The following is a 26,727-nucleotide window of genomic DNA, read 5'->3' as shown; positions in this document are numbered from 1 at the left end:
GCCGGAAGTCACGCAGGGCCACGTCCGCGGGTTCTGAGGGCTTCAGTCGGGCAGGAGGCGCCGCCGCGGGGCCGCCGCTCCACGAGCTGGAGGTGAGGGGGATCTCCCGGCGCAGGGGAGGGAGCGGGGCCCCTAGGTTGGCGGGGAGGTGGGCCCCGCTCACCTGTCCGTGGCGGTTCGGCCTGCGGGCGGGCTGACCCACCGAGCCGTGTGAGGGTCTCGTACTGGGGGCCCCGGACCAGAGGCCAGGACTGGGGGCGGGGGAGGGGGCGGCGGCCTCAGGGTCGAGAGCCGGGAAGCGTGCGGCCTTCGGGGGCTGGAAGGAAAGCCGAACAAGCAAGCGGTTGGTAATTGAATGGAAAGAAGGTGGATGCTTTCAACTTTTTTTTAGAGTGGTCGCTGTTTGGACTTGTAAGGACTTTGAGTAAAAGCGTTCGTTCGCACGTTCGCTTTTATTGAACATAGTATATATATATATATATATATTTTTTCTTTTTTGGAACGTAGTTTTAAGACTGAAAACGCTTTGAAGGGTAGAAGCATTTTATCTTCTTAAAAAAAAAAAAAAAAGATTTCCTGGATTTAACAGAACTGGTTTACGCCCTGAGGAATAATCATGATATGTTCCCGAACGGTCAGTTTTTAACAAAATGTGCGCACGCTTGTGAAAGAGATTTGATCACTTGGGGCCAAACTAAATTAGCTTGCAGATTACCAGCCTTTTTTTTTTTTTTTTTTTTAATACAGCTGGACGAAAGCAAAAAAATTTTCACCATTTCCTTTAACTTTTGTTCATTGAAGCAACAAAGGACAGGGAAGAAAACAAGGTAGGACGGCTGCTCATCTCTGGGCTCGTTGGGAATGAGACTGACCCGAGAACTGAGTAGTACGTGCAGCTGAGGTTGGACAAAGGCCAAGTTCCACCTAAAATTGGAGTATCCCAGAGGAAGAAGTACTAGTGGTCTAGGGGCCAATTAGAGATAAAAAGAAGATGTTACCACTTTCAGAGCGTAGTTTAGAAGGGTGTCCTGATCCTTCCTTATGAAAATGGAAAAATCCACTGCAAGGTATATTAGGAGGTCTGGGCAGCCTTGGAGAGGAGGCTGTTGCCCTTTGCCTTTCCTTTGGGCTTAAGTCTCTGTGGTCTGGGAGGAATAACAAAAGAACTGACAGATTCCCCAGATACTTGGGATATGTAGTTCATTTGACAGTATTGCCCTTGGGCCCCAGTCTGTCACCAGCTACCAAAGTAAATGTAGGTTATTTAACTGAGACCTAGGCTTAGGTTTTTCCATTTGTAAAATGGGGCAATCTTTGTGTAGGAGTTAATGAATCTATGGGTGGAATCTTTCATTTTAGTTGAGAGTGGACCATTTTAAGTTCCACCTGGGTCCAGGAAGGAATATCCCCAGAGCCAGAATGAGAGACGATTTGGGGATAACCTGCTATTTGCCTTGGAGTGGAGGATACAAGTTGGGCAGGATCTTCCCAGTGACCACCACTGGGACTTTTTCTGCCGTTCTTTTCTTTCTCAAACGTTCTTTGTGGGGGTTCAGAGCGAGGCAGATCTGTTAGTTTAGGGTGGCAGTTTTTGAAGCAAATGGTCCTCGAAGGATTTCTTATGATTAAAAGTATTCCTTAATTTTGTAGACATGGATTTAGATGCTATTACAAAATACTCAGCGTTACATGCCAAGCCCGATGGACTCGTTCTTCAGTATGGGACTGCTGGCTTTCGAACAAAAGCAGAACATCTTGATCATGTCATGTTTCGCATGGGATTATTAGCTGTCCTGAGATCAAAACAGACAAAATCTACAATAGGAGTCATGGTAACAGCATCACATAATCCCGAGGTAATGCTTTTAGTGCTCTGATAAAGCAAATCTTTATTTACGGGAACACATCTTAGCGTCTGAACAGTTTGACCTGAAGTACAAATTTGGATTCTAGGAATGTGCCTACTCATTATGTGCCTTTGGATTTGTTTTTTTGTTTTTTTAAAGATTTATTTATTTATTCATTCAGAGAGAGCGAAGAGAGAGGCAGAGGGAGAAGCAGGCTCCCCGTAGGAAGCCTGATGTGGGATTCCATCCCGGGTCTCCAGGATCACACCCTGGGCTGCAGGCGGCGCTAAACCGCTGCGCCACCGGGGCTGCCCAAGTGCCTTTGGATTTGAAATGGCTTTTTCTTAAAGATTTATGAGAGAGGGATCCCTGGGTGGCGCAGCGGTTTAGCGCCTGCCTTTGGCCCAGGGCGCGATCCTGGAGACCCGGGATCGAATCCCACGTCGGGCTCCCGGTGCATGGAGCCTGCTTCTCCCTCTGCCTGTGTCTCTGCCTCTCTCTCTCTCTCTCTCTCTCTGTATGACTATCATAAATAAATAAAAGTTAAAAAAAAAAAAAGATTTATGAGAGAGAGAACGAGAACGTGAGGAGAGGGGCAGCAGGAGAGAGAATCCTAAGCAGACTCCCCATTGAGTGCAGAGCCTGACCCTGGATTGGATCCCACAACCCTGAGGCCACGCACAACACACAACCCGAGCTGAAATCAAGAGTCAGATGCTTAACTGACTGAGCTACCCAGGCACCCTGAAGTGGCTTTTTCTTGATGAATGATCATTTAGCTCATGACTTTAAAGGGTGTGGAGAGAATGAAAATGAGAGTCATTTCTTGGACTAAGTCCATATTAGAGAAATAACAGAATGTCCTTCCAAGTTGTATTGAGACAGTATCAATAACAAAAATGTTACTTGTGTTAATTTAGTAGAGATTGGAGGCAAGGTTGGGGATGGGGCAAACATTTGAAAAGGTTTAGTGGATTTTGAAAATTTTTAGACTGGTTTTCTATAGTTTCTTATTCTGAATGAACAGCCAAACAGGTGGTTCCACGTATATTAAAGTAAGCTTCGAGCAGGTTATTGATGAGGATTGATGGTTCTAGTGTTATGACTATTACATTTTTTAAAGATTTATTTATTTATCTTAGAGATTGCGAGTGTGCGAACCTGGGAGAGGCAGAAAGGGAGAGAAAAATCTCAGTCAGACTCTTGACTGAGCACACAGCCCAATGTGGGGCTCAATCCCATGACCCTGAGATCTTGACCTGAGCCAAAACCAAGAGTTGGACACTCAACTGAATAAGCCATTCAGTCACCTCCATTTTGTTTTTTAATCAAAATATTCCTTTTGACACAGTTTAGCTGTTTTGTTTTGTACTGTCTATATAGTTCACCGATGTGTGGTTTGAGTAATATGCCTCTGTTTGGTTACAAGAGCATGAGATTTTTGTCATTGTAGCTAAATCAGTAGCAAATTAAAGCTATGTAGATCTGTGAAGGAGTATAACCTTCCTCTACTCCCTGACCCCAACACACAAAAGGACATTATTCGTTCAACTTGTAAATGTGGATCATTATAAAATGTGTGTCTGAATGTCTGAATCACCACAGTTGATTATCTTGTGGTCTGAAGCCTAAATTTATTGCTAGTTCTAGAAGTACTTCTTAAAACAATACTGAGCTATTTCCTTCAGTTGACATTCACTCTGAATTACATTTTTATTTCTTCCCCCTTTTCCCTCCCCCCTTTATTTCATTTGAGCAGAATGGAATTGGGAATCAATTTTCAGCTTCTGTCACTGACTGGTTGATATATTGGCCAGTGTGTTCTTAAAGAGTCCAGAGTTGGAATGCCTGGGTGGCTTAGCAGTTGAGCGTCTGCCTTTGGCTCAGGGCATGATCCCGGAGTCCCAGGATCCCGTCTCACATCAGGCTTCCTGCATGGAACCTGCTTCTTCCTCTGCTTATGTCTCTGTCTCTCTCTGTGTCTCTCATGAATAAGTAAATAAAATCTTTAAAAAAAAAAAAAAAAAAAAAAGAGTCCAGAGTCATAGTGAGGAGGATATCTTGGTGTCCTTCTGCTCCATTTGCGTCCTGGTCATGTAATGCCCTGGTCATGTAATTGATGGTGAATGCACAGATGATAGCCTTTTTAAAAAACTAGTGTAAGCATAGTGGCTGGTGGGTTTAAGAGTAATATAGACTTGATGTTTTATTTATTTTTTGTTATTTATTTATTTAAAGATTTTATTTATTCATGAGATACAAAGAGACAGGCACAGGCAGAGGGAGAAGCGGGCTCCACATGGGGAGCCTGATGTGGGACTCAATCCCTGGAATCACACCCGGAGCAGAAGGCAGATGCGCAACCACTGAGCCACCCAGGTGTCCCAACTTGATGTTTTAATACCAGCACTGACACTAGCTGTATGAATATAAGCAGATTACTTTCTCTAAATCTCTGTTTTTTTTTCAAAGTAAGAGTGGAATAAAAATAGGATTATTAGTAAGATTGATGTTTGTGGTGAGGATTTATATAAAACAGTCCATTCCCTGGGATTCCATACGGTCACACGTGAAGCCACTCAGCCATGAATGTCTTTTTTAGGGGAAAACAGCTAAGAGTTTACTTCTTCAACTCACCCTTCGTGAATATGCACAGATGGCTTATTGTTTGCTTTTCTTTTAAGGAAGACAATGGGGTAAAATTGGTTGATCCTTTGGGTGAAATGTTGGCACCCTCCTGGGAGGAACATGCTACCTGTTTGGCAAATGCTGAGGAACAAGATATGCCAAGAGTTTTGATGGACATCAGTGTGAAAGCAGCCGTGAATCTGCAACAAGATGCCTTCGTAGTGATTGGTAGAGATACCAGGTGACCATCGAACTTATTGGTGAAAGGAGCTTTGGGAACTTGACCTAAATGATTGCATCAGTTTTAGTACCCATAATAAACTGAAAGAATTAAGTGGAACTGCCCTAAGAGGCTCCTCCACCTACCTGGCCTTTTTATTTTTAGTAGGATGTAGGAGCTAAGTCACTCCTACATCTTGGGTTTTGGGGTCCGAGCCCCAACTCTAATACTATATGATTGGATCGCTTACTTAACCTTTGGAGCTTCCATATGCCCATCTATAAAATGTTGATGATAAAGCTTTTGTGAAAATTACATGAAATAATGTATGCAAAATACCTGACCTGAGAGAAGTACTTAACATATGTCTCCCAACCCTTTACTTCTGTAAGTTAATTGTTTTCTCTTAGAGAATAAGAATACCTGATTGTAATTCAGTATTTATAGAGATTTGCCTAATAATCTGCATTATTGTCGGTTCATTTTTTGGTATCATTTGCACATGTTGGATTTCACTGGAAAACATTAACAATGTATATTATTTCTACATACAATAGTCCCCTCCCCCTGCTTATATGCAGGGGATACATTCCAAGACCCCAGTAGACCTCAAACCATGGGTAGTACTGAACTCTTTATACCATATTTTTCTCTCTACATACATAATTATGATAAAGATGAATTCTTTTAAGCTTTTATTTTTATTTATTTTTAAAGATTTTATTTATTTATTCATGAGAGACACAGAGAGAGGCAGAAACACAGGCAGAGGGAGAAGCAGGCTCCATGCAGGGAGCCCAACATGGGACTCGATCCCAGGTCTCCAGGATCAGGCCCTGGGCTCAAGGCAGCGCTAAACCGCTGAGCCACCCGGGCTGCCCTAAGCTTTTATTTATTAGTGCATGTGTGCACATGTCGGGGGGAGAGAATCCCAGGCAGACTCTGCACCCAGTCCTGAGCCTGGAGGCAGGGCTCGATCTCATGACCCTGAGATCATGACCTGAGCTGAAATCAAGAGTCAGACATTTAACCAGCTGAGCCACACAGGCGCCCCTATGATACAGATTAATTTTAAGTTAAGTACAACAGGAGATCAACAATAAATAATAAAGAACAATTATAATGACATAGTGTAATAAAAGTTATGTTAGGGGCACCTGGGTGACTCAGTCAGTTAAGCATCTGCCTTCGGCTCAGGTCATAATCCTGGGGTCCTGGGATGGAGCCCCGCATCAGTCTCCTTGCTCAGCACTGAGCTTGCTTCTCCCTCTGCCTGCACTCCCCCTGCTTGTGCTCTCTGTCAAATAAATGAAATCCATAAACAAACAAAAAAAAGTTCTGGGAGTGTAGTGTCTCTCGCTGTCAACATATCCTACTATACTGTACTCCCCCTTCTCTTTCTTGTTATTGATGTGAGATGATAAAATGCCTGCATGAGAGAGGATGTGAGGTGAATCACGTAGGCATTGTGACATAGTGTTAGGCTCCTGTTGACTTGATGATATGTCATGCTTCTGGACTACATTTGGCCTCAGGTAACTGAAACCATGGACAAGAGGGGACTACTTGTCATATTTGGCAGCTTTTGCATTCCTTTACAAAAAAGTATTGTAAAATGTTAGATTAAAAGTGTGCCTTAAAACAGAAGCATTCTCTTTAGTGTAAGATCTCATTTTAGAAATTCTTTCTAAAGAAAGTTTCTCATCATAGTCTTAATGATATGACAATGTCTAGTATTTTATCCTTAGTGTGTTACCAGAGAGACTTCTAAATACCATTGATTGTGGATTTATGGGTATCAGAAATAGCCTAGTGACTTATGTTCTGAAACAAATTATTATCTCACAGTGAAGCCATCCCACATGTAATTGCCTCTTACCAATTAATTAGTTTAAATGATATACAACATTTTCCAGAAGGCAGTTATAATGATCTACTTTATTTTCAGATATATAATTTGTTATGACTTTTCCAAATGAAAAATAGGTTCTATATTCTTGGTACTGCATTATGCAAAGTGTGTGCATTCAGTATTTCTTGCTACTATTTTTAGGTAATGTATATATTGTTACAGTTGAACTTAAAAAGGTATTTGGGTATGGTGTAATTAGTGTATTTTTATATCTGTTTTCTAAATTCATTAAGAGCCAAACTCTTTCCAAGAAATATATTGTGAAAGCTGCTAGAAAATGCTTATATTTTACCTGTATTATCTTTGCAGTGTTTTCAGACTTGACAGGTTTTAGTTCAAATACACCAAACCTATTATTCTGAAATTTGTAGCCCATAATTTCTACATCTGCTTTCAGAACTAGCAACTCTTGGTTTCAGGGTGGGATGCGTTACTTTCTTCCTTTTCTTTTCTAGGCCCAGCAGTGAGAAACTTTCACAGTCTGTAATAGATGGTGTGACTGTTTTAGAAGGTCAATTCCATGGTATGTAGCTGTCCTGATCTAAATTAATCTTTAAAAAACTTAAATCTTTTAAGAAAATTGTAAAAGTAGTAACATTTTAGAAAATACAGATAAAAGAAGTTTTTAAAAAATGAACTTCCAGGTATAGAGGCACCTGGGTAGCTCAGTCAGTTAGTTAAGTGTCTGACTCTTGTTTTCAGCCGAGGTCATGATCTCATGGGTCATGGGATTGAGCCCCGTGTCGGGCTTCACACTCAGTGGGGAGACTCCTTGAAGATTCTCTCCCTCTGCCCTTTCCCCCATGTACAAGTGCACATGGTCTCTCTTTCTCTCTCAAATCTTAAAAAAAAAAAGAACTACTAGCTATAAAATACTAGCTTTTAAATTTAAAAAGCTGGGCGGCTCCGGTGGCGCAGCGGCTTAGCGCCGCCTGCAGCCCAGGGTGTGATCCTGGAGACCTGGGATCGAGTCCCGCGTCGGGCTTCCTGCATGGAGCCTGGTTCTCTCTCTGCCTGTGTCTCTGCCTCTCTTTCGCTCTCTTTGAATAAATAAATAAATAAATCTTTAAAAAAAATTCTAAAAGGCTAACATTTTTTTTTCTGGGTGTGCATATTTTGTTTTAGCTATAGGAAATTATATGTAAGAAATATTGATCTTAACTTTCTTTACTTCAGTAAAAGGTCAAAGTTCCTGATCTAAAAACCTTTGAAATTACTTGCAGATGTTTATCCTAGGCAGCTTTTGTTGGTATCACATATTCCCAAAAAACTAATCACATGTGGAATCAGCTGTTTCCTATCAAATAGTGATGGCAAATATCTTTGGCCTACTTAAATCTGATTTGAAGTTTTGCTAGGTCGTTTTTTCTGTTTTATCAAATGAAGAATTACATGACCAAAAATGGAGGCTAAGATCCTCTTCTCACATCAGTCATACCCCTTTTGAATGCTGAAGCTCCATTTTGCTTGGCGGTTAATTTCCCTGGTGTCTCCCTAGTTTCTCATTTAAAAATATCTTCTCTTGACCTTTTCACCTCCTTTCCAACTCCTTTGTGGTCTTCTTTCAGAGTTAATGGCCTCTTCCAAGAGCTTGCCTGGCCTACTTCTCTGCTCTTCTAGTCACTCCTTAGCCCAACTGCAGGCAAAGTCTCCTTTGCACCGTCAGTGAAATGTCTTTCTCAGCACTCATCTGAATTCTAATTGCCAAATCCAGTGGCTCTTATAAAGTGGGGATTTTTAGCTTGGGGCCCAGGACTCCCTGGGAAGTATGTGGTTATCTGCAGGGACCTGGTTGACCTCTTGATACAGTGTGCAGAGTGTTTTCCTAGGGAGAGGAGTTGTTGCTTTTGTCAGATACTCAAAGGGATCTGTGACCTAAAAATAACTTTCAGAATTGATATTTTGAAGTTTTTATTTCAATTGCTGTCTTGATAGCTCTCTACACTGTGACCTCCTCCTTTCTTTCTTGAGGCTTCTACTACTTTGGCCACTATTCCATATGGGTCTTCTGGGTGAGCTTTCTCTCTTCATATGGGTGTTCCTTATTTCTCCCTATCATTCTGCTTGATTTCTGAATGATCGTCTTTATTGCCAAAGCCCCAGCTGTGTATTATTATTCATTTATTCATACATTTTTGACTGCCTGCTATGTATAACCCTCCAGAGTCTTCTTTTTCATGCCAGTCACAACTTAAAGAAACCCATTTTGTATCATGATGTGTGCATGCGTACTTTTATGTATAACTGACACAAAAGTTATACATAAAAAAAAAGTTATACATCATATGTTATCAGTAAATAATACCCACGTTGCACAACTTGCATTCATCTGTGGGTTTTTTTTTTTTTTTTTTTTTTTTTTTTTTTAGATTTTATTTATTCATGAGAGACAGAGAGAGAGAGAGAGGCAGAGACACAGGCAGAGGGAGAGGCAGGCTCCTTGTAGGGGGCCTGATGTGGGACCTGATCCCAGGACCCCAGGATCATGACCTGAGCCACCGAGGTGTCCCTCATCTGTGATATTTTTAGAAAATGCAAAAATGCTGGTTATTTCTCACCAAGTGGATTCCATGAACCTTGACAGGCTCAGATCTGCAATTTGTAAAGCACTGGTCTGAGTGAGGCCTTCACTTAAATGATCTGCTCTTATCCCAGCTTCACCTGGCCTGAAACTACTGTTTTCACCGTATTCAGATTGGTTTTTCAGCACTGTCATTCTGGCTCAGAACCATCACCTTGCTAATATTTTAGTCTAGAAAAATTTGAGAGTAATTTTTTTTTTTGACTTTTCCATTGTTTCTCTCTTCAGCCTAGTGTACTTGAGGAAATGGAAGATTAATGTAGCCTTAGCATAAGGAGAATGGAGGAAGATAGTAGATAAGGTTAGGGAAGTAAGCAGGGATCATATTATCCCAAGCCTTGTGGGTTGTGGTAAAGATTTTAGTTTTGTATTTTTTTTTTTTTTTAAGATTTTATTTATTCATGACAGACACACAGATGCAGAGACACAGGCAGAGAGAGAGGGAGAAGCAGGCTCCATGCAGGGAGCCTGACACGGGACCGATCCCTGGTCTCCAGGATCACACCCTGGGCCCAAGGCGTCGCCAAACCGCTGGGCCATCGGGGCTGCCCCAAGATTTGAGTTTTATTTCAAATTCGTGGGAACTCCATGGAAGGGTTTTATGCATGGGAATATAATCACATTTCCCTTTTAAGTCAGTTATTCTGGCTTTTCACTCTGGCTTTTGTGGAGAGAGATAGGAAGGTTGTAAGAATGGAAAAGAGACTGTACAAGTAGTTCATGCAGGGGTGATGATAGCAAGAGAAGTGAAGTTTGAATTAGTATTGACTTCAGGATTTTGTGACCTATGAGGAGGCTAGAGCTATGAAGAATGGCTTCTAGGTTTCTGAGTTGATCAGTGGAACAGATGAGTAACTCTATATAATAGTCATTTTTTATTGATAAAAATTTATTGAGTAAATGTTTATTTGCTAGTGTCGATAGTGGTTACAAAATCCTTTTGTTCTGTCATTGTGTTGTAAGTCTTTTGGAATATCATTTTCCTTTCCTTATACACCCTCCATTAAACTAGGTTAAATACTGATCCACTTTTTTGAGTTCCTCCCCCTCTTCCCATGTGATCCTTGTGTCAGAGCCATAGTTGCCTTATAGAATGCCATTTTTGTTGTATAACTGCAGGGACTAAGTAGCTTAAATGACTTTTTGTCTTTAGTCCAAACTCTTGTGCTTGACTTTGAAGACCTTTGATGGATTTAGTTATAGAATATTTATTGGATACTGGTCCATCTCTGCTGTTTCTTCTGTGTCTTGCTCTTTTGGTGCTTTTCTTGTATGTTTACCTATTTTTGATTATAAGCTGTTTGTTTTTATTAGGAAATTATTTGTGGGACTTTTTGAGGTTTATGGTGAAGGTCTGTTTCTGTGGCAAAGTTTGGTTAATCCTTCTGCAGGGTGCCTGAGGGTGCTTCCTGACTGGTGGATAACAAGATTCCTTGGTGATGGAGTTTTGGATCCCTGTGGTTATGTGATTTGGGCTAGAAACCCAAGGGAGGCCTGTGCTTCTGGTAACAGCTCTTCAGGATGGGTTATCTCCTGCTCTGTTTGGTGTCAAGACAACTCTCCTGGGAGTAGGGTACAGTAGGTACCTGGGGCCAATTCACTTCTGACTCACCCTTATACCGAAGAATAGTTTTTTGAGGCTTCAGCTTCATGAGGGTTTGGTCTTCTACTGGGTTTCCTTCTCATCTTAAGTCAGCGTGGACTTTTTTCACTGAAAGCAGTTTAATTTCTGGTTTAGAGGAATGCTCTCAAAGCAAAACTGGCTTCCCAGAGCTCAAATTTTGAAGTTCCTCTCTTCACAGAGATTTTGGCATTAGTCCTCTGAAACTTGTTGGCACAGCAATGGTTTTTTAAAAGAGACTTTTGTCTGACATTTTTGGTTTTCAAGAGGAGGGTTCATCTGAATTACACAGTTTGCAGTGTTAATGGAAACAGTTCAGTTATTATTTTTCTATATTGCTCTATTTTTATCTTACCTGTCCATATTAAATGATTATTTATTATCAATAGTAGTCATTCATATTTCTTTTGGAATTGAGTATGTGTCCAATGTGTGTTTTTTTTTTTTTTATAATACTACCAAACAATTAATTTAATCTAACTCTGACATTATCTACCTAGAGGTAGGGTCAGATCTCACAGGTAAAGGGCTCAGTGCCACATGACCCCTTCCCCATTTCAGAATCCAGTCACCTGGGCTTCAGACAACCCCCTCCTTGGTTTGGTTAATTTGCTAAAGTACTCACAGAACTCAGAGAAACATTTTACTAGCTAAATTGATTTATTATGGAGGATATAACTTAGAACAGCCAGATGGAAGAGCTGTGCAGGGCAAGGTATGCAGGAAGGGGCATGGAGCTTCCAGGCTCTCTGGGCAGCCACTCTCCCCACTCTACATGTTTACCAACCCATACCCCATCCTTTTGGGTTTTTAGGTAAGCTTCATTACATAGGAACAATTAATTAAGTGGCCATTGCTGTTTGAATGCCATCTCTAGCCCTTTTCTCTTCCTGGAGTGGCAGGGGGCCAAGGAATAAGGGAGAAGTCTGTAAGTTCCTACTCTCTAATCACGTGGTTGGTTTCCCTGGCAACCAGCCCCATCCTAGTGTGCTTAAGGAGCTTTCCAGTGCCATTCTTTAGCGTAATAAAAGACAATTAATTCCTTGCTCTCATCACTTAGAAATTTTTTTTTTAAATCTTTATTTTTTAATTTTTTAATTTATTTATTTTTTAATTTATGATAGTCACACAGAGAGAGAGAGGCAGAGAGACAGGCAGAGGGAGAAGCAGGCTCCATGCACCGGGAGCCCGACGTGGGATTCGATCCCGGGTCTCCAGGATCGCGCCCTGGGCCAAAGGCAGGCGCCAAACCGCTGCGCCACCCAGGGATCCCCTACTTAGAAATTCTAAGGGTTTAGAAGCTCTGCCAAGAATGGAGACAAAGACCAAGTCTCTATTTCTTATTATAAATCACAACATCGCAATGTGGCAGTTGTAATAATTTCAGTGGATATTTATGTGTATTTCTGAATAATTTGGAAGTTGGCATTTTTGTTTTCTGAAAGGTCTTTTTTTTTTGTTTAAAGATTTGTCACTCTAAAATTCATGTGATATGAATACATTTAAACTTTTTTGTTGTTGTTTCTTAAGAAATGTGACAAATTGCTTTTTGTATTTCTATGATAGATTACGGCTTGTTGACGACGCCCCAGCTGCACTACATGGTGTACTGTCGAAATACCAGTGGCCAATATGGAAAGGCAACCATAGAAGGTTACTGCCAGAAACTCTCTAAAGCCTTTACGGAGCTTACCAAACAGGTGAAAATCTCTTGAACATGGTTAGGGTTTAAGCAAATGAATAAAGTAACATCAGTTGAATAATTTATCTTATTTTGTTACTCCTCCTTTTTCCAATAATGTGCTGTATTTCCTTTTTCTTTCTAGGGCTCCACAAGGTTTGATCCTTGTATTCTGCTGAATGTTTGTTGGTATTTACTTGCCAATGCATGTAGTACATTAAGATAATTGGAAGAGAAAACATGGGGTTCTTGTGATTTCATAAATATTCATACAGATGAATTTTCTTGAGAAAACATGGGGTTCTTGTGATTTCATAAATATTCATACAGATGAATTTTCTTGTAGGGTTAATGTTAGATGCTGTTGGCTTCATACTTGAGGTGTCTACTGTTGAGAAAGATTTTTTTCCTGGAAGATTAACTTCTTAAACCCTGGTTGAGATTTGGGGGGTATAATTAATTTGATCAACAAATATTGAGTACATGTTGTTGACCAAATCCCTTGTTTTCCTAGAACTTATATTCTGAACTAAGGATGGGCCAAAGAGGAGGTTGACAGGAAAAATCCAGACATGCCCAGTGGTGTTATGTACTATCAAGAGAGTGACAGATGTCATTCTGCTCGTTTGTCTGTATGCTCATTCCCACATTTAAATGCCTGTCATGTAACATAGGCTGTAGTATTATTTTGAAGGGACCTTGCTTAATTGAGGCTAAATTCTGATAAAACTCCATTTCCATAAGTTACTCAATTGGTGAAACTGTTCTAGTGTCAGTCCAAAATAAAGGTTTTTAAATTTTACTTTGGTTTTCTACAGTTTTCATCTAAATATGTGTACCCTTTTGTTTCCCAGGTTAAAATAGATGAGTTAACTGAAATGATGGAAGATGTTTACATATACCTATATGTGCTTTATGCTTCACTCTCTTATAGCTTGAAATTTTTCTTTTTTGTCTTTTCCTTTTAAGGCTTTCTGCAGTGGAGATGAATATAGATCACTTAAGGTTGACTGTGCAAATGGCATAGGGGCCCTGAAGCTGAGAGAAATGGAACACTACATTTCCCAGGAGCTGTCAGTTCAGCTACTTAATGATGGGACGAAAGGGAAACTCAACCATTTATGTGGGGCTGATTTTGTGAAAAGTCATCAAAAGCCTCCACAGGGTATGTAGAAAATTTGTTTTTAGAGCTCTTTAAAATGAATCGTATTTACAGACAGAGGTGGGCAAGTGAGTTGAGTCATGTAGCTAGTCCTGGTGCTTCTGCTCTAGACATCTGAGCATTTCCTTACTTGTCAGTGTCATTCAAAACATGGTCTCTCTTTGTAAGTCACACAACTCCTACAGTGTGTAGGAAATCTCTGAGGGTGAGGGGTTAGCAAAATCAGAAATTGGTGTTTTAGAGCCGTGATTCTCAAACTGTGGCATGCATGAGAATCACCTAGAGGGCTTATTAGCACGTAGATTCCTAGACTCTAGAGTTTCTCATTTTGTAGATGGTGGGGTAGGATTTAGGTAGGGTAAGAATTTGATTTCTGTCAAGTGCCTAACCTTCGTTAATGGTGCTGGTCTGGGGACCACGCTGTGAGAATCATTGATCTAAAGGATAGCAATAGTTAAGTAGCATTTTTTTATTTTTTACCTTATCTTAATTATACACATTATGGAAAGGGAATGCAACTCTTAATTATAACTGTCTGCAAAATCACTCTTTTGTACAATTGGCATATCAGGAGGAAAACTATAGATTGTAGTTGTACTAAGAGATTATAGTTGCACTAAGAGTATCAGTAGCAGTACAGATACTAAATTCTTTAGTGTTTTGGCCATGATTGGCTGGCAGATAGATGTGTTTTGTTTGCTCTGTTGCTTGTGTGTTTAATTGCGTTAGTTGTCACCATTTAAAAATACTGTGATTTTACTTAAATATTACATACTCTGACTTCTTTACCAAAATCAGAAAATGTCCATTCTTACATGGCAATAATCAGCTGCCATGGAGTAGCTCCTGCTCACTTCAGACAGGACATCATTTTTCAGAACTCCACAGAAGTTCTCATCCAGTTGCCTCTCTCTCATTTGTTATTCTGCCTCACTGTAGTAAGCATTTACATTTTTAGTTGAATCAACCAGTTTTAACTCCTTTTCATTGACTTGCTTTTTGTGACTTTTACTGACAGTTTGGTTTGGGTCCCTCATCTGTCCATTCACTAAAATGAGCTCTTCTGCTCCCTTGCTTTAGACGCTGGTGAGAAGGAGTAATGAGAAATGTTTAGCGCAAAAGAAATGTTGCTAAAATTAAATCTCCTTACAACTTGCAGCCCACTAATACCTGAGACATGCAGTGTGTGACTATACCTCAAGGAACTCATGGCTGCCTTCATGTTGATGTATATTGATAGAGACTAAAAGTAGCCTTATCTTGGCAATAACCAGACCTCGAAGGTCCTGTAAACTTCACTTTCAGCATGCAGAAATTCCTTAGAAACTTATCTTCCCTCTAATCATACCCCCCCAAGCAAACTTAAAAGTATATAATCATTCACTCATCACAATCCCAATGCAGCTTTCTCTGCCCGTGGGTCCTTTCCCCTCCTATAATAAAAGCACCTTTTACACGTTAAAATATCTCAAGAATTCTTTCTTCACTGTTGAGCTTGGCGGTCCTGCATCACGCAGTATGAACAAAACCATTAAAGGCCCTCTCGCTTTCCTGAAGTTTGCGTTATGCCCTGTGGTCAACCTTACGTTAATATTCCTCATGGAGGGGATCCCTGGGTGGCTCAGCGGTTTGGCGCCTGCCTTTGGCTCAGGGCACGATCCTGGAGTCCCGGGATCGAGTCCTGCTTCAGGCTCTCGGCATGGAGCCTGCTTCTCCCTCCTCCTATATCTCTGCCTCTCTTTCTCTATCATAAATAAATAAATAAATCTTAAAAAAAAATATTCCTCATGGAAGCCTCATATTGGATTTGTCCACCTGCTGCTGTCATGGCTAAGGAATAGCAGAATTTGTAATAAGTTGGACATGACAGTTGCTGAGGTTTTGAAAACTTTATGCAAATTACACAAGCTATATTTCTCTCACATGTTATAATTCTTTGCTTTTAACTTACCAGTGTTTCTTGTTACTGATGGTGTGAACAAATAAGAATCAGTTCTATTGGAATTAAAGCACATACCTCATCTATTGCTGATTATTTTTTATATGTAAAGGACATCATAGTACTAGGTCAGTTGCTTTCACAAATATCTGTAGCTAACAAAAAACTATGGGACCCTGTCTTGCCAAACCAAGTAGCTTACAGAACAGAATTTTATTTTAATATTACATCGTTTCAGCATAGAATTCTTCTTTTCCAGTTAGCTGTGAAAGAACTTACCCTGTAAAAACAACCAATAAACCCTTATACTAATTAAAGATTAAGGCATTGGTTTTTATTTGGAAGGATAATTTTAAGTACTTCTTGAAAAGTGATAGTGGACATGATTTGATGGAACACATAAGGCCAATTATGATCATACTTTAGTGAAATATTTCTCCCTTGTAACTAATGTAAGAGAAAAACCTTCTTATGGAGGTTTATTCCCATTTCTTTGACTGAAATCCATTTTTAAATTCTGTGTGCTAGGAATGGAAATGAAGCCTAACGAAAGATGTTGTTCCTTTGATGGAGATGCAGACAGAATTGTTTATTACTACCTTGATGTAGATGGTCACTTTCATCTCATAGATGGAGACAAGATAGCAACACTAATTAGCAGCTTCCTTAAAGAGCTCCTATTGGAGGTATGGTGGAGTGATCAACTGCCCTTCAGAGCAAGACTTACTGGTGACTAACAGGCATTTGAATGTCTCAGAGGCACAATACATATGGACTTCCCTACCTTTGTGGCCAGAAAATATAAGAAGATATGGTAATATTAGTCATTTCAACATGGGGCACTGGTTTTGGAACCTGAAAGTATTCTTTTCTTACTTATATTGGCAACGTTGTGATTTGAAGCTTTATGAAGTTTTGGTTTCTTCATAACTAGCACTTTATTAATGAGAATTCCATCATCACTTCCAAAGCCTCAAGTTTAAACAGAAAATCTCATTTTCTGAGATCTGTATTTTCTGTATTATACTTAATAATGTAAGAGGTATGCTCTGTTTTGCTCTTTTGGAAATCTTAGGCCAGCTTTAAGTATAAAATGTAATGGTAAGTAATTATTATAATGTGGAAAAAGGTATACTTTAAGAATTCAGTAAATACTTTTATTTAAAAAATTAGCAAGAAATCACAAGCTTCTTTAGAAGAGATTCCTTATGGAATTTAAATGATCAAAAGTATTTTAGCTTTTTTTTTCTGGCATGCATGTAAATTTTTATTTACAGCTTTTATTGCATAAACTAAGACACAGCTGAATTGGGTGATGACTTTGTCATCCTTTGGAACTCTCGTTACATGTTTGCTTTTATAAGTTAGTGTCTTTACTTTTGATGGCCAATTATCGTTTTTATCTAGATTGGAGAAAGTTTGAATATTGGTGTTGTACAAACTGCGTATGCAAATGGAAGTTCAACACGGTATCTTGAAGAAGTTATGAAGGTATTGAACCATTTCCATTTTCTGGTAGCTTCTTAATTATTATGTTCTAAGATTTTTCCCTGAGGAAAACAATGCCCTCACTTATATGAATAAATGAATAGCTTGTAGTACATGAAACTGAGCTGTTGTCCATTTAAAGGTGAGTGGAAATCAAAAATAGGAAAAGAAATTGTCCCTGATGTGAAAAGGGAAAGAGACTTCCCCCTTCCCTTTTTTTAGAGCATTTCTTTTAGAAAACTTGTAAATTCCTTCTCTGTCTCCTTTATAATGAATGTAAATCTTTTTAAAGGCTAAGTAAATTTTATGGCTCAGGAATGTTTTCTGGGGCTGGAGTCCCTGCACTGAAATGTGAACTTCAGGGAAGATAGCACCTGTCTCCCAGGGTCCTGAGTTTATGTTAGTTACACCTCGGAGCCAGCCACCTATCTACTTGTTATAGAGAGATGAGAAATTTTATTATTATTTTCCTAAGGATTAAACATCGATGGCCACCGCAGTTATCAGGTAAATTTAAGACAAAAAACATGTGACAAATGGCCCTGTGAAGTCTTCTTGCAAAGTGGGCTTATTCAGTAGGCATAGGGACTATTGCCGTGGGGTTTCATAGTACGGGGAGAGATAGCGGGTTCATCACCTAATACAATAAGGAAAAGTGGAGATTTTGTAGCCAAGGAGCAAGGGGGGGTGGTTGGTAGATGGGAAATTACTGAGCAGTCATCAGGGATCAGGGAGGATTCTGGCTCAATCTACCTGAACTCCTGCTGAAGGCAGGCCTGGGTGATTACATACTACCTGGGGGATGGGATAGAGCGAGGACTTTGATCAGTTTTAGGAGGTAGGAGATTGTTGCTGACAGTGCACGGTGGGAGACACCCAAGGACAGGACCTGTTCAGGCTCACAGGGAAAGTTTGGTCTGTTATTAGCTTCAGCTCTATTATATGAGGGTGAGATTTTTTTTTAGATTTTATTTATTTATTCATGAGAGACAGAGAGAGAGACAGAGAGAGAGAGAGAGAGAGAGGCAGAGACATAGGTTGAAGGAGAAGCAGGCTCCACGCAGGGAGCCTGACAATGGGATTCGATCCTGGGTCTCCAGGATCACACCCTGAGCTGAAGGCAGGCGCTAAACCCTGAGCCACCTGGGCTGCCCAACGGTGAGATTTCTGTCTTTGCATTCTCTTAGCAGATTGCCTCTGGTATATCAGTCTGGCTTAATGCTTATTCCGTAATTAAAACTATTTTCTTACTCTTTTGTGGAAAAGTTTTCTGGGTTGGTAGGAGGTTTTGTATCTAATTTCCCCCCCAACATCCACCAGATGACCATCCTGTGTACCACATCATCTCTAAGAGTTAGAGGGTTCATAGACAAAATTAGATCTATTTGCCTTTACTCTTTATCATTAGCTAGTGTATTATTTTCCAACTTTTGTGTATCCCTTTTCAAATTTCTGCATTTTACTAGTTTTTGTTGCATTTCCATTCTTTTTTAAGCAAGGATGGCAAAGTCAAATTCTTGTAGAACCTTGGTAGGTGAGGTGAATTAAGTACAGCAGGGGGAAGAGGACAGAGAAGTATGTGCCCAGCCAGGCCAGCAGCTGTCACCTTTAGTCAGATTCTTTAAGAGAAGCTGAAAATCTGAATTTTGTGTAAATCTCTTACTTTTTTAAGTCTTGGCAACTGATTCAAAATTCAAAATAAATAGGTAGGCAAAATGAAACACATCTGGAGGCTGCTAGTTTGTGACCTGATTTAAGTATAAGGTTGTAGTAAACACTCGCGGCATTTCATCTTTCACAGGAATTCTCAGCTCCTGGATTATTGTTTCAGTATTTTCTTATTTTTCTGTTTAAAAAATTTCTTATAGGTTAAGATAGCCTGTTTAAGAAACTGAACACACCTGAAACTGTTAATCATCAACCCATTCTCCTATGGATGGATGAAATCTTTTGAGCTCTAGCTTTCCTGAGGTTTTTACATCCAGTTAAATGCCAATCTTCTTTGATCTTGATCTTTTCTGCACTTTTGCCACCATCAGCCGTAACCACTCTTCTCTTTTAGATCCATCCAAGATTTAGGCCACCCAAATGTTGCTAGTCTGACTACTGTAATTTCATAACGGGCTTAGTCCTAGAACCCTCTTGCTCTTTTAACCTTCTAAGCCAGGGGTTAGCAAATAGTGGCCTGTGGACCAAATCCAGTCTGCCACATGTTTATAAAGTTTTATTGGAATACAGCCATGCTCACTTGTTTCTGTATTGTCTGTAGTTGCTTTACATTAGTGACAGAAGTGAACAGTTGTGACAGAGATCATACGGTTTGTAAAGCCTGAAATATTTATTATCTGGCCGTTTGTAGTAAAAGCTTGCAGACCCCCTACTATAAGCCATTCCACACTGTAGCTAAGCTTTCTGCAATTAGATCATGTCACTTTCCGCCCCGCCCCCCCCCCCATCCTGCCCCCCCCCCTCCCCCATCCTGCATTATCTTATCAGGTGACACTCTCTTGCTTTTTCCTTGGCTTTGGGCTTCTGTAAGTGCCTTCACTCCCCCTCACTAACATCACTTTGTATTTTAATTGCTTAATTGTCATCTTCACTAGATAGCTCCAGGAGGTTTGTTCCCTGTGTTGTCCTTGGGAAGAGTAGGGACAAAATAACTATTTGCCAATTGAATAACTGCAGTTACATTTTTTAAATATGTCATAGGTGCCTGTCTATTGTACTAAAACTGGTGTAAAACATTTGCACCACAAAGCTCAAGAGTTTGACATTGGAGTTTATTTTGAAGCAAATGGGCATGGCACGGTAAGTTCTCTTAATCAACTACAGCTGGCTGTAGCTGGATGTTTTTTAATGATGGGAATTCTGTATCTGGATAGTACTACGTTAAAGCCCCCTTTGTTGAAATGATCAGTATGATGGCAGAAGAAGATTATTTGGTTAACTAATATAGTCATCTATGTTGTGAAACTTATTTTCTTTTAGATAGTGATTTTTGAGTATGAAGACATTATTCTTAGTTTCCTAAAAAAAAAAATGCAGTTAATTTTTTTTACAAGCAGGTGGTCTATATATCATTTAAAAATCTTTCCTTTTACCACTTATGACCAGTGTAAAGAAAAGTTCAGTAGCATTCAAGTGTTGGAACACTTGAGAATTAAGTTATGAACAACTCATTATAATGAGTATAATTAGCCATAAGCATATAAAATTTTTAGGGTTTTTGTAGGTAGAGTATTTGAAAAGTTTGAGAATATAGTACACATACCTTATACATTTTGAAGTATATTATCTGGCTTTTAGTAATAATACTCAGAATATTCAGGGTTTTTTTAAAACATTTTTATAAAAAAAATAAAATAGAAAATATTTTTATACCTCCCCTCATTTCATAAATGGAGGTGGCCAACAGAAAATGTTTTTTGGGTCAGATTATTTTCCTTAATTTCAAACTGGTTCTAGAGGCCTTAAATAAGAAAAATCAGTTCTTAGGAAATGCAATTAAATTATAACTGCAGTGATCTAATTATTTCAGATATTGATAAATGATTTTAAAGACAGATAGTATGTATTCTAGTCATTGGGCTACAAGGTTTCTGTTGCTGGTGTAGGGTAAGTGGGTATGGCTGTGGTCGGGCAAAAACAGTGACCAGAGTGCTGACTATGGTATTGAACCTTGGAAGGCACTAAAATCACGGGCAAAGAATTTTAAAATGACAAGAATCTTGAGGAACATAATGTGTATAACATCTATGGTACTATTTGCTGTAATGTGATAAATATGATGAATCTCTTTATTATTAGGGATATAAGCTAGGTAAAAGTATTTCAGGACAAGAAAACTATGCTACTTTTGTTGAATTTTATATTCTTCTAAGTAAAATGGATACAGATAGGCTTAAAGAATCAGGTTGCACAGAAGTGATGCAGCTGGTTGAGGGGCAAACATAAAGAACTCATCATGTGCATTTGCCTCTGCTAGGGTGGAATTTTCTTTGTAATCAGCTCTTTAAATTTTGATAACCAGTTTTATAATCCATAAAGGAAATTTTCCCCCCCAGTAGTATCTTTTGGGTTCTGATTTGATCTTCCTAATTTCATTCATTCTAAAGTTGCCATTATTTTTCCCGTTTTTGCAGTCATTGAGGGTTTCAGAAGTGGTTTAGCTAGGGTGCCTGGGGCATGGATAGTGTGTTTTGTGATTTTCTGTTTTATGCTTTCATTGCAGGTACTGTTTAGTAAAGCTGCTGAAATAAGGATAAAACAACTAGCAAAAGAATTAGAAGATAAGAAAAGGAAAGCCGCTAAGATGCTTGAAAATGTTATTGATTTGTTTAATCAGGTCAGAGCTGGTGGGTGGCAGGCTCTTGGTTACTTTTACATTTTCAGAAGGTAGAATAGTATGCTGTCTAAAAAAATTTTTTTGAAAGATTTTGTTGAGAGAGCACATGAGTGAGCTCAAGCAGGGGGTAAGGGCAGAGGGAGAAGCATATTCCCCGCTGAGGGTGGAGCCTGACATGGGGCTTGATCCCAGGACCTTGAGATCATGTTCTGGGCAGCAGTCAGATGCAGAACCCTGAGACACCCAGGCGTGCCTGAATAAAAAATTAAAGTAGAAAAGTCCTGGCAACTTCCTTGCCACAGTGATATATACAGTTGAGATTTACACTGAACTGAAATGTGGTGATAGAACATTTATGTGTTTCCCTCCCCCTACATTTTATGATGAAAATTAAGTGTAATGAGTTGCTTCCACCTAGAGTCAAGATCAACTATTGAGTCTTTATAAATGGGTTGCATCATTGAGATTGGAGTCTACAATATGGCAGCAGAAGAGCCAAGAGTATGACCTAGAAAAGTGGTGGAACTAATATTTGAATCTCTTACACATTTGAGGCACTTGACATACGTCATTGTATAATCCTTGCAATAATACAGGGAGAGGCATTACTATAATTCCCATTTCATAAATGAAGAAACAAAGGGCTTGGAGCTAATAAATGAAGAGTATGGATCCAACTTTAGGTGTGTCTTACACTTTACCATGCATGATGCCTTCCATTATCATGGTATATCTCAAAAGGGATCTTGTTATAAAGGAAAATTTGAATCATAGAATGTTAATGCTAGAAACTTAACAGTTATCCGGTTTAATTTATAATGAGGAAGATTAATGGCAGGTTTCTTAAGAGGTAGTTTCAGTATTGTTTGTATAACTCATTGTGGTCTTCCATTCCCTTTCTCTTTCTCCATATACTACGGTGTAATAATCCTGTGTGGAGGTGGGCAGGGAGAAGGCACAGGATACTGTGATTGGTTAAGATAGAGCATTCATCTCCAAGCTTTGCTGACATTAAATTTCTTTCACTTTGTCTTGTAGGCAGCTGGTGATGCTATTTCTGACATGCTGGTGATTGAGGCAATCTTGACTCTGAAGGGCTTGACTGTACAACAGTGGGATGCTCTTTATATGGATCTTCCAAACAGACAGCTCAAAGTTAAGGTGGGAGAAAGATTGTAAAATTACTTTTCTGAAAATTACCATAATACATTAAAATACATTATCTCCAACCTCTATATAAAATTTTTTCCTTTTGTCATAATTCATTGTATACATATATATTGAATAGAACATGCTTATATCATGTATTTTCTCACATCTTAAAAATTATGGAATAACCAATTTGAGAAGTATTCAGTTTACAAACTTTACAGAAAAAGTGACACATATTATTATTTATAATAAAGATTTTATTATGGAAAATTTAAAACATATAAATGTGGAGAGAACAAAAGCTTCAGATTTCAGCTATTCTCCATTGCTTCACCATTCTCATATCCCCCATGTTCTTCTGAATCAATCCTGTTAGCCTATCATTTCAAGTGAGAATGTTTACTTTGCATGATTCTTGGTTCACACAGTATTTTCCTGGGGCTAGATGCTTATAAAAAGTAGGCTCAAAGAATTTTTTTTTTTTTTTAAAGATTTTATTTATTTATTCATGATAGTCACAGAGAGAGAGAGAGAGAGGCAGAGACACAGGCAGAGGGAGAAGCAGGCTCCATGCACCAGGAGCCCGACGTGGGATTCGATCCTGGGTCTCCAGGATCGCGCCCTGGGCCAAAGGCAGGCGCCAAACCGCTGCGCCACCCAGGGATCCCTCAAAGAATTTTTTCTAAAGGCATTTCATATAAATGCATTTCATATAAATCCTAATTGATGTCTATACAGATTTATACCAGTGTACCCAATTGCCAACAGAATTTGTGAAAGACCGTTAGAGGTAGTAAAGCCCAGGTTCACACAAATGGCTACTGATTGTTCAGATTAGTTTTTTGGCATATTTAGGTGATTTTTATCATGACCTTCTTATGGTTATTTGATCAGTGTACTGAAGTCCTATAGTACTGGCCATTACTTTAGTGGTAACTGTTTAGAGACTGAAGAAGGAAGTTATACAACTGAAATTAATAACCCTGATTTTGTCAAACAAAAATCATAAATTTTTTTTAAAAAAGATTAATGAACATGTGAGTTCCTGAGCCAGGGGGAGAGGCAAAGGGAGAACCTCAAGGTGACTCCCCACTGTGCACAGAGCCCAATGTGGAGCTCTATGTCGGGACCCTGAGATTAGACCTGAGCTGAAACCAAAAGTTGGAAGCTCAACCCACTGAGCCACTCAGGCACCCTATAAAATTTTAATGCAGTTGCATTCTGTATTTGTTCTAGTAGGTTACTATCTGACAGTGTTGCACTTGGCTGTACAATGAGGACTGTTATTAAAATGAAATAGCTACAATCTTTTGGTGGGAATTGTGATATAGTGACAAATATGAAATGTTTGTGCATAGGTTGCAGACAGGCAAGTTATCAGCACCACTGATGCTGAAAGACAAGTAGTTACACCTCCAGGCCTACAGGAAGCAATCAATGACCTCGTGAAGAAGTACAAGCTTTCCCGAGCTTTTGTCCGGCCTTCTGGTACAGAAGATATCGTCCGAGTATATGCAGAAGCAGACTCACAGGTAAGCTGGGACACTTCTATTAAAAAAATGTGCAGTGAGAATCTGACAGCATTGCGTAGTAGGGGTGGTAGTTGGAGAGAAAAGAAAACAATTTGAATAGTGTTGCAGTCTCACTGTGATAATTCAGGGTTTAACATTTGAGATTTGTCTATGGAGGATTTTTAGGTTCATATTAAAAAATTTAGACCCACTTAGTTTATTTCCCCCAATATTTTTCTTTTGATTTATTCCAGACTTCCTGAAAGTGTCCTATTTCTAGCTGTGGCATGAGTAACTAGTACTTAGTTTGCCATATGTTCAACTTATATGGCCTGAAGTGGACTATCCTTTTTTTCCTTCTTTAGAAACATAAATTTATTGCTTTACGGAAACAACCAGTTTTGAAGTACATGTCTAAATTAATGGTACCATCAGCCATGCTGATCGAAATTCATCTTTGTCTCTGGACTTTTTATTTGAGCACAGAGCCCAACGTGGGACTTGATCCCATGACCCTGAAATCATGACCTAAGTGGAAACCAAGAGTCGGTCACTTAAACAACTGAGCCACCCCTTTGTTCCTGGACTTTTGATTTGTTTTTCAAAGTAATTTCCTCTAAACAGCCTTGCCATGTGCCTCTGCCGTAGGGCGAAGACTTCACAGTCTGGATTTTTAACATTTGTCCTCTTTAGACACCATCATCTTAAACCCTTGATAAAATGAAAGTGTGTGCACAACTGAGGCCATATAGAGTGGACTGAATAGGCACTCAGAAGGAAGCATTTTATTAGGGAGCTGGCAGCTTTTTGGCAGAGGCTTAGGCCATCCTAGAATACAGGGAATAAAAATTCCTGATTTATGGGGAGAGGCCATCTGGGACCTTGTAACAGTTACTTTTAGGTCAGTTGTGGCTTTGTTTCTAAATAGATGTATTGAATTATTCAGAGTTTTGGAATGATAATCAAATCAGATTACAAAATTAGTTAAGGACTCACCTGACTTAGAAGAATTTGAGATTTCCATTTATTTATTTACTTAAGAGTGTTGGAATGTTACTGAAAGGTGAAAAAAAATTTTTTCATTTGAATATATTAGTGAAACAAAATCAAGAAGTCCCCTCCCCTTCACAGTCCCAAGTTACCTGAGAGATGCTCTTTCTCATCTGATCTCCTTTCATGTAATTTGCAGGAAAATGCAGATAGCCTTGCACACGCAGTGAGCCTGGCAGTATTTCAGCTGGCTGGAGGAGTTGGAGAACCACCCCAACCAGGTTTCTGAAGACAATTTTTATATTCATGAGAAACTGGATTTTTAAAAAGTTTTTACAAAATAATAGTACTCCCATTATTGTGACAGGTTCAAACCCATTTGTAATCATAATGTTTACAGTGCATCTTACTAGATTGTGCTTCTAAAACTGATTGTTTTTCTTAAACACTACCACAGTAATTGTTTAGAAGTAGGTAAGACTTGTTAAATTTAGTTTTTAAAAAGTAAAACTTACCTAATTTCAATCTCATTAATGTAAAGTGGGGCTTCACTCTGTGGTTCAATTATCAACTTTATAATACATGCAGGGAAAATTCACGAGGGCTGCTGGAAAATTAAACCTTATTATCAGCTCCTTGGAACGTCTTTTCCATCGTCGTAACCTAATCATGCTGTTTTGGAGGATTCACCACTGTTAATACAAATGAGGAGGGTGGAGAAGACTTCATACAACCAATTTTTCCACAGCAAAATTCAGAATGATTTTTAAATGACTTACCTCTTGAATGAACATCACCAGGAATTCAGAGGTGTGATACAGAGGCTGTGCATCTCTGTACTGAGGTTGAGATGCTTGTGCTGCATTTAGGAGGATGCATGGCCCAGGCTCCAGTTATTCTTTACTCTTCTTAGGAATGTATGTGAGATAAAATTGTCATACATTACTATGCCTCCAACAGAGAAGCGACACCATTCTGATACTAGAATGTGGTTAATAACAGAAAGAGCGCAACAGATCTAAATTAAAGCCTGAAACCAATAGCAAAAAATGTGCAGTGTGTATTTTGCAGGTTTAAGACAACTCAGGACAGTAAAACAACGGACTATATATGTATATATAGATCTCTCTCAGGCACCATAATCGATATGAGCCAACAATATTTAAACTTGATTCAGGCCACATTCAGACATTTGCTCTTATTTACAAATATTTAAATTAAATACAACCTGAAATGGGTTTTGTTACATACAAAAAAGAGAAAAAAGAAACTATACAACTCAGAGCAATGTTTGTTTTAAATAATTACATTTACATATAACTAAATGGAATCACTTGTGGTGCTTCAAGTTTTTATCACCCCTTCCAGAAAATCTTTTTCTACCATCTCTTCTATTTTTTGCCTGGCTTTGCTGGAAAATGGTTTGTGGTTTTCCAGTTTCATGTCCTTATTAGGGAAGGTGTTTGAGTAGAGGATGGGGCTCCCTGAGTGTCCTACACATCGGCTGGTGACTTTGCTGTTGAAGACTTGGCTGAGCACATTGAAGAATGGCAGGAGCTGCTCAATACTGCGCACGGTGCAGATGGTAAGCAGCAAGTGCCCCGGCTCCCAACCCAACGTTCTCCCTGAGTTGTCTTCCTCTGGATTTTT

At 39.2% G+C, this 26,727-nt stretch overlaps 2 protein-coding genes across 4 annotated transcripts in view; one reads left to right on the top strand and one right to left on the bottom strand.

Moving 5' to 3' along the window:
* PGM3 (phosphoglucomutase 3) lies at nt 1–26,253 on the top strand. 3 transcript variants are annotated; one of them, XM_038554635.1, is made up of 15 exons: nt 1–92; nt 802–827; nt 1,651–1,856; nt 4,532–4,716; nt 7,063–7,130; nt 12,376–12,509; nt 13,460–13,655; nt 16,120–16,277; nt 16,999–17,082; nt 19,789–19,887; nt 21,311–21,424; nt 22,463–22,585; nt 23,935–24,108; nt 25,277–25,358; nt 25,666–26,253. In XM_038554635.1, the coding sequence occupies exons 3-15, from the start codon at nt 1,653–1,655 to the stop codon at nt 25,737–25,739; spliced, it is 1,695 nt and encodes a 564-aa protein (XP_038410563.1). In that variant the 5' UTR covers nt 1–92; nt 802–827; nt 1,651–1,652; the 3' UTR covers nt 25,740–26,253. The 3 variants fall into 3 exon arrangements, with proteins under 3 accessions (XP_038410563.1, XP_038410562.1, XP_038410564.1); XM_038554634.1 differs by having other exon boundaries at nt 11–92; nt 748–827; XM_038554636.1 differs by having other exon boundaries at nt 11–92; nt 748–827; nt 25,277–25,712.
* Nucleotides 26,115–26,727, bottom strand: part of DOP1A (DOP1 leucine zipper like protein A) — a 73,664-nt gene continuing 73,051 nt past the window's right edge. The window contains 1 exon segment of the mRNA XM_038554630.1: nt 26,115–26,727. Coding sequence (XP_038410558.1) covers nt 26,422–26,727 — 306 coding nt within the window. The 3' untranslated portion in view covers nt 26,115–26,421.

This window comes from Canis lupus, chromosome 12, assembly GCF_011100685.1.
Source record: "Canis lupus familiaris isolate Mischka breed German Shepherd chromosome 12, alternate assembly UU_Cfam_GSD_1.0, whole genome shotgun sequence".
NCBI lineage: Eukaryota > Metazoa > Chordata > Mammalia > Carnivora > Canidae > Canis > Canis lupus.
This window is presented reverse-complemented; position numbering and strand designations above follow the sequence as displayed.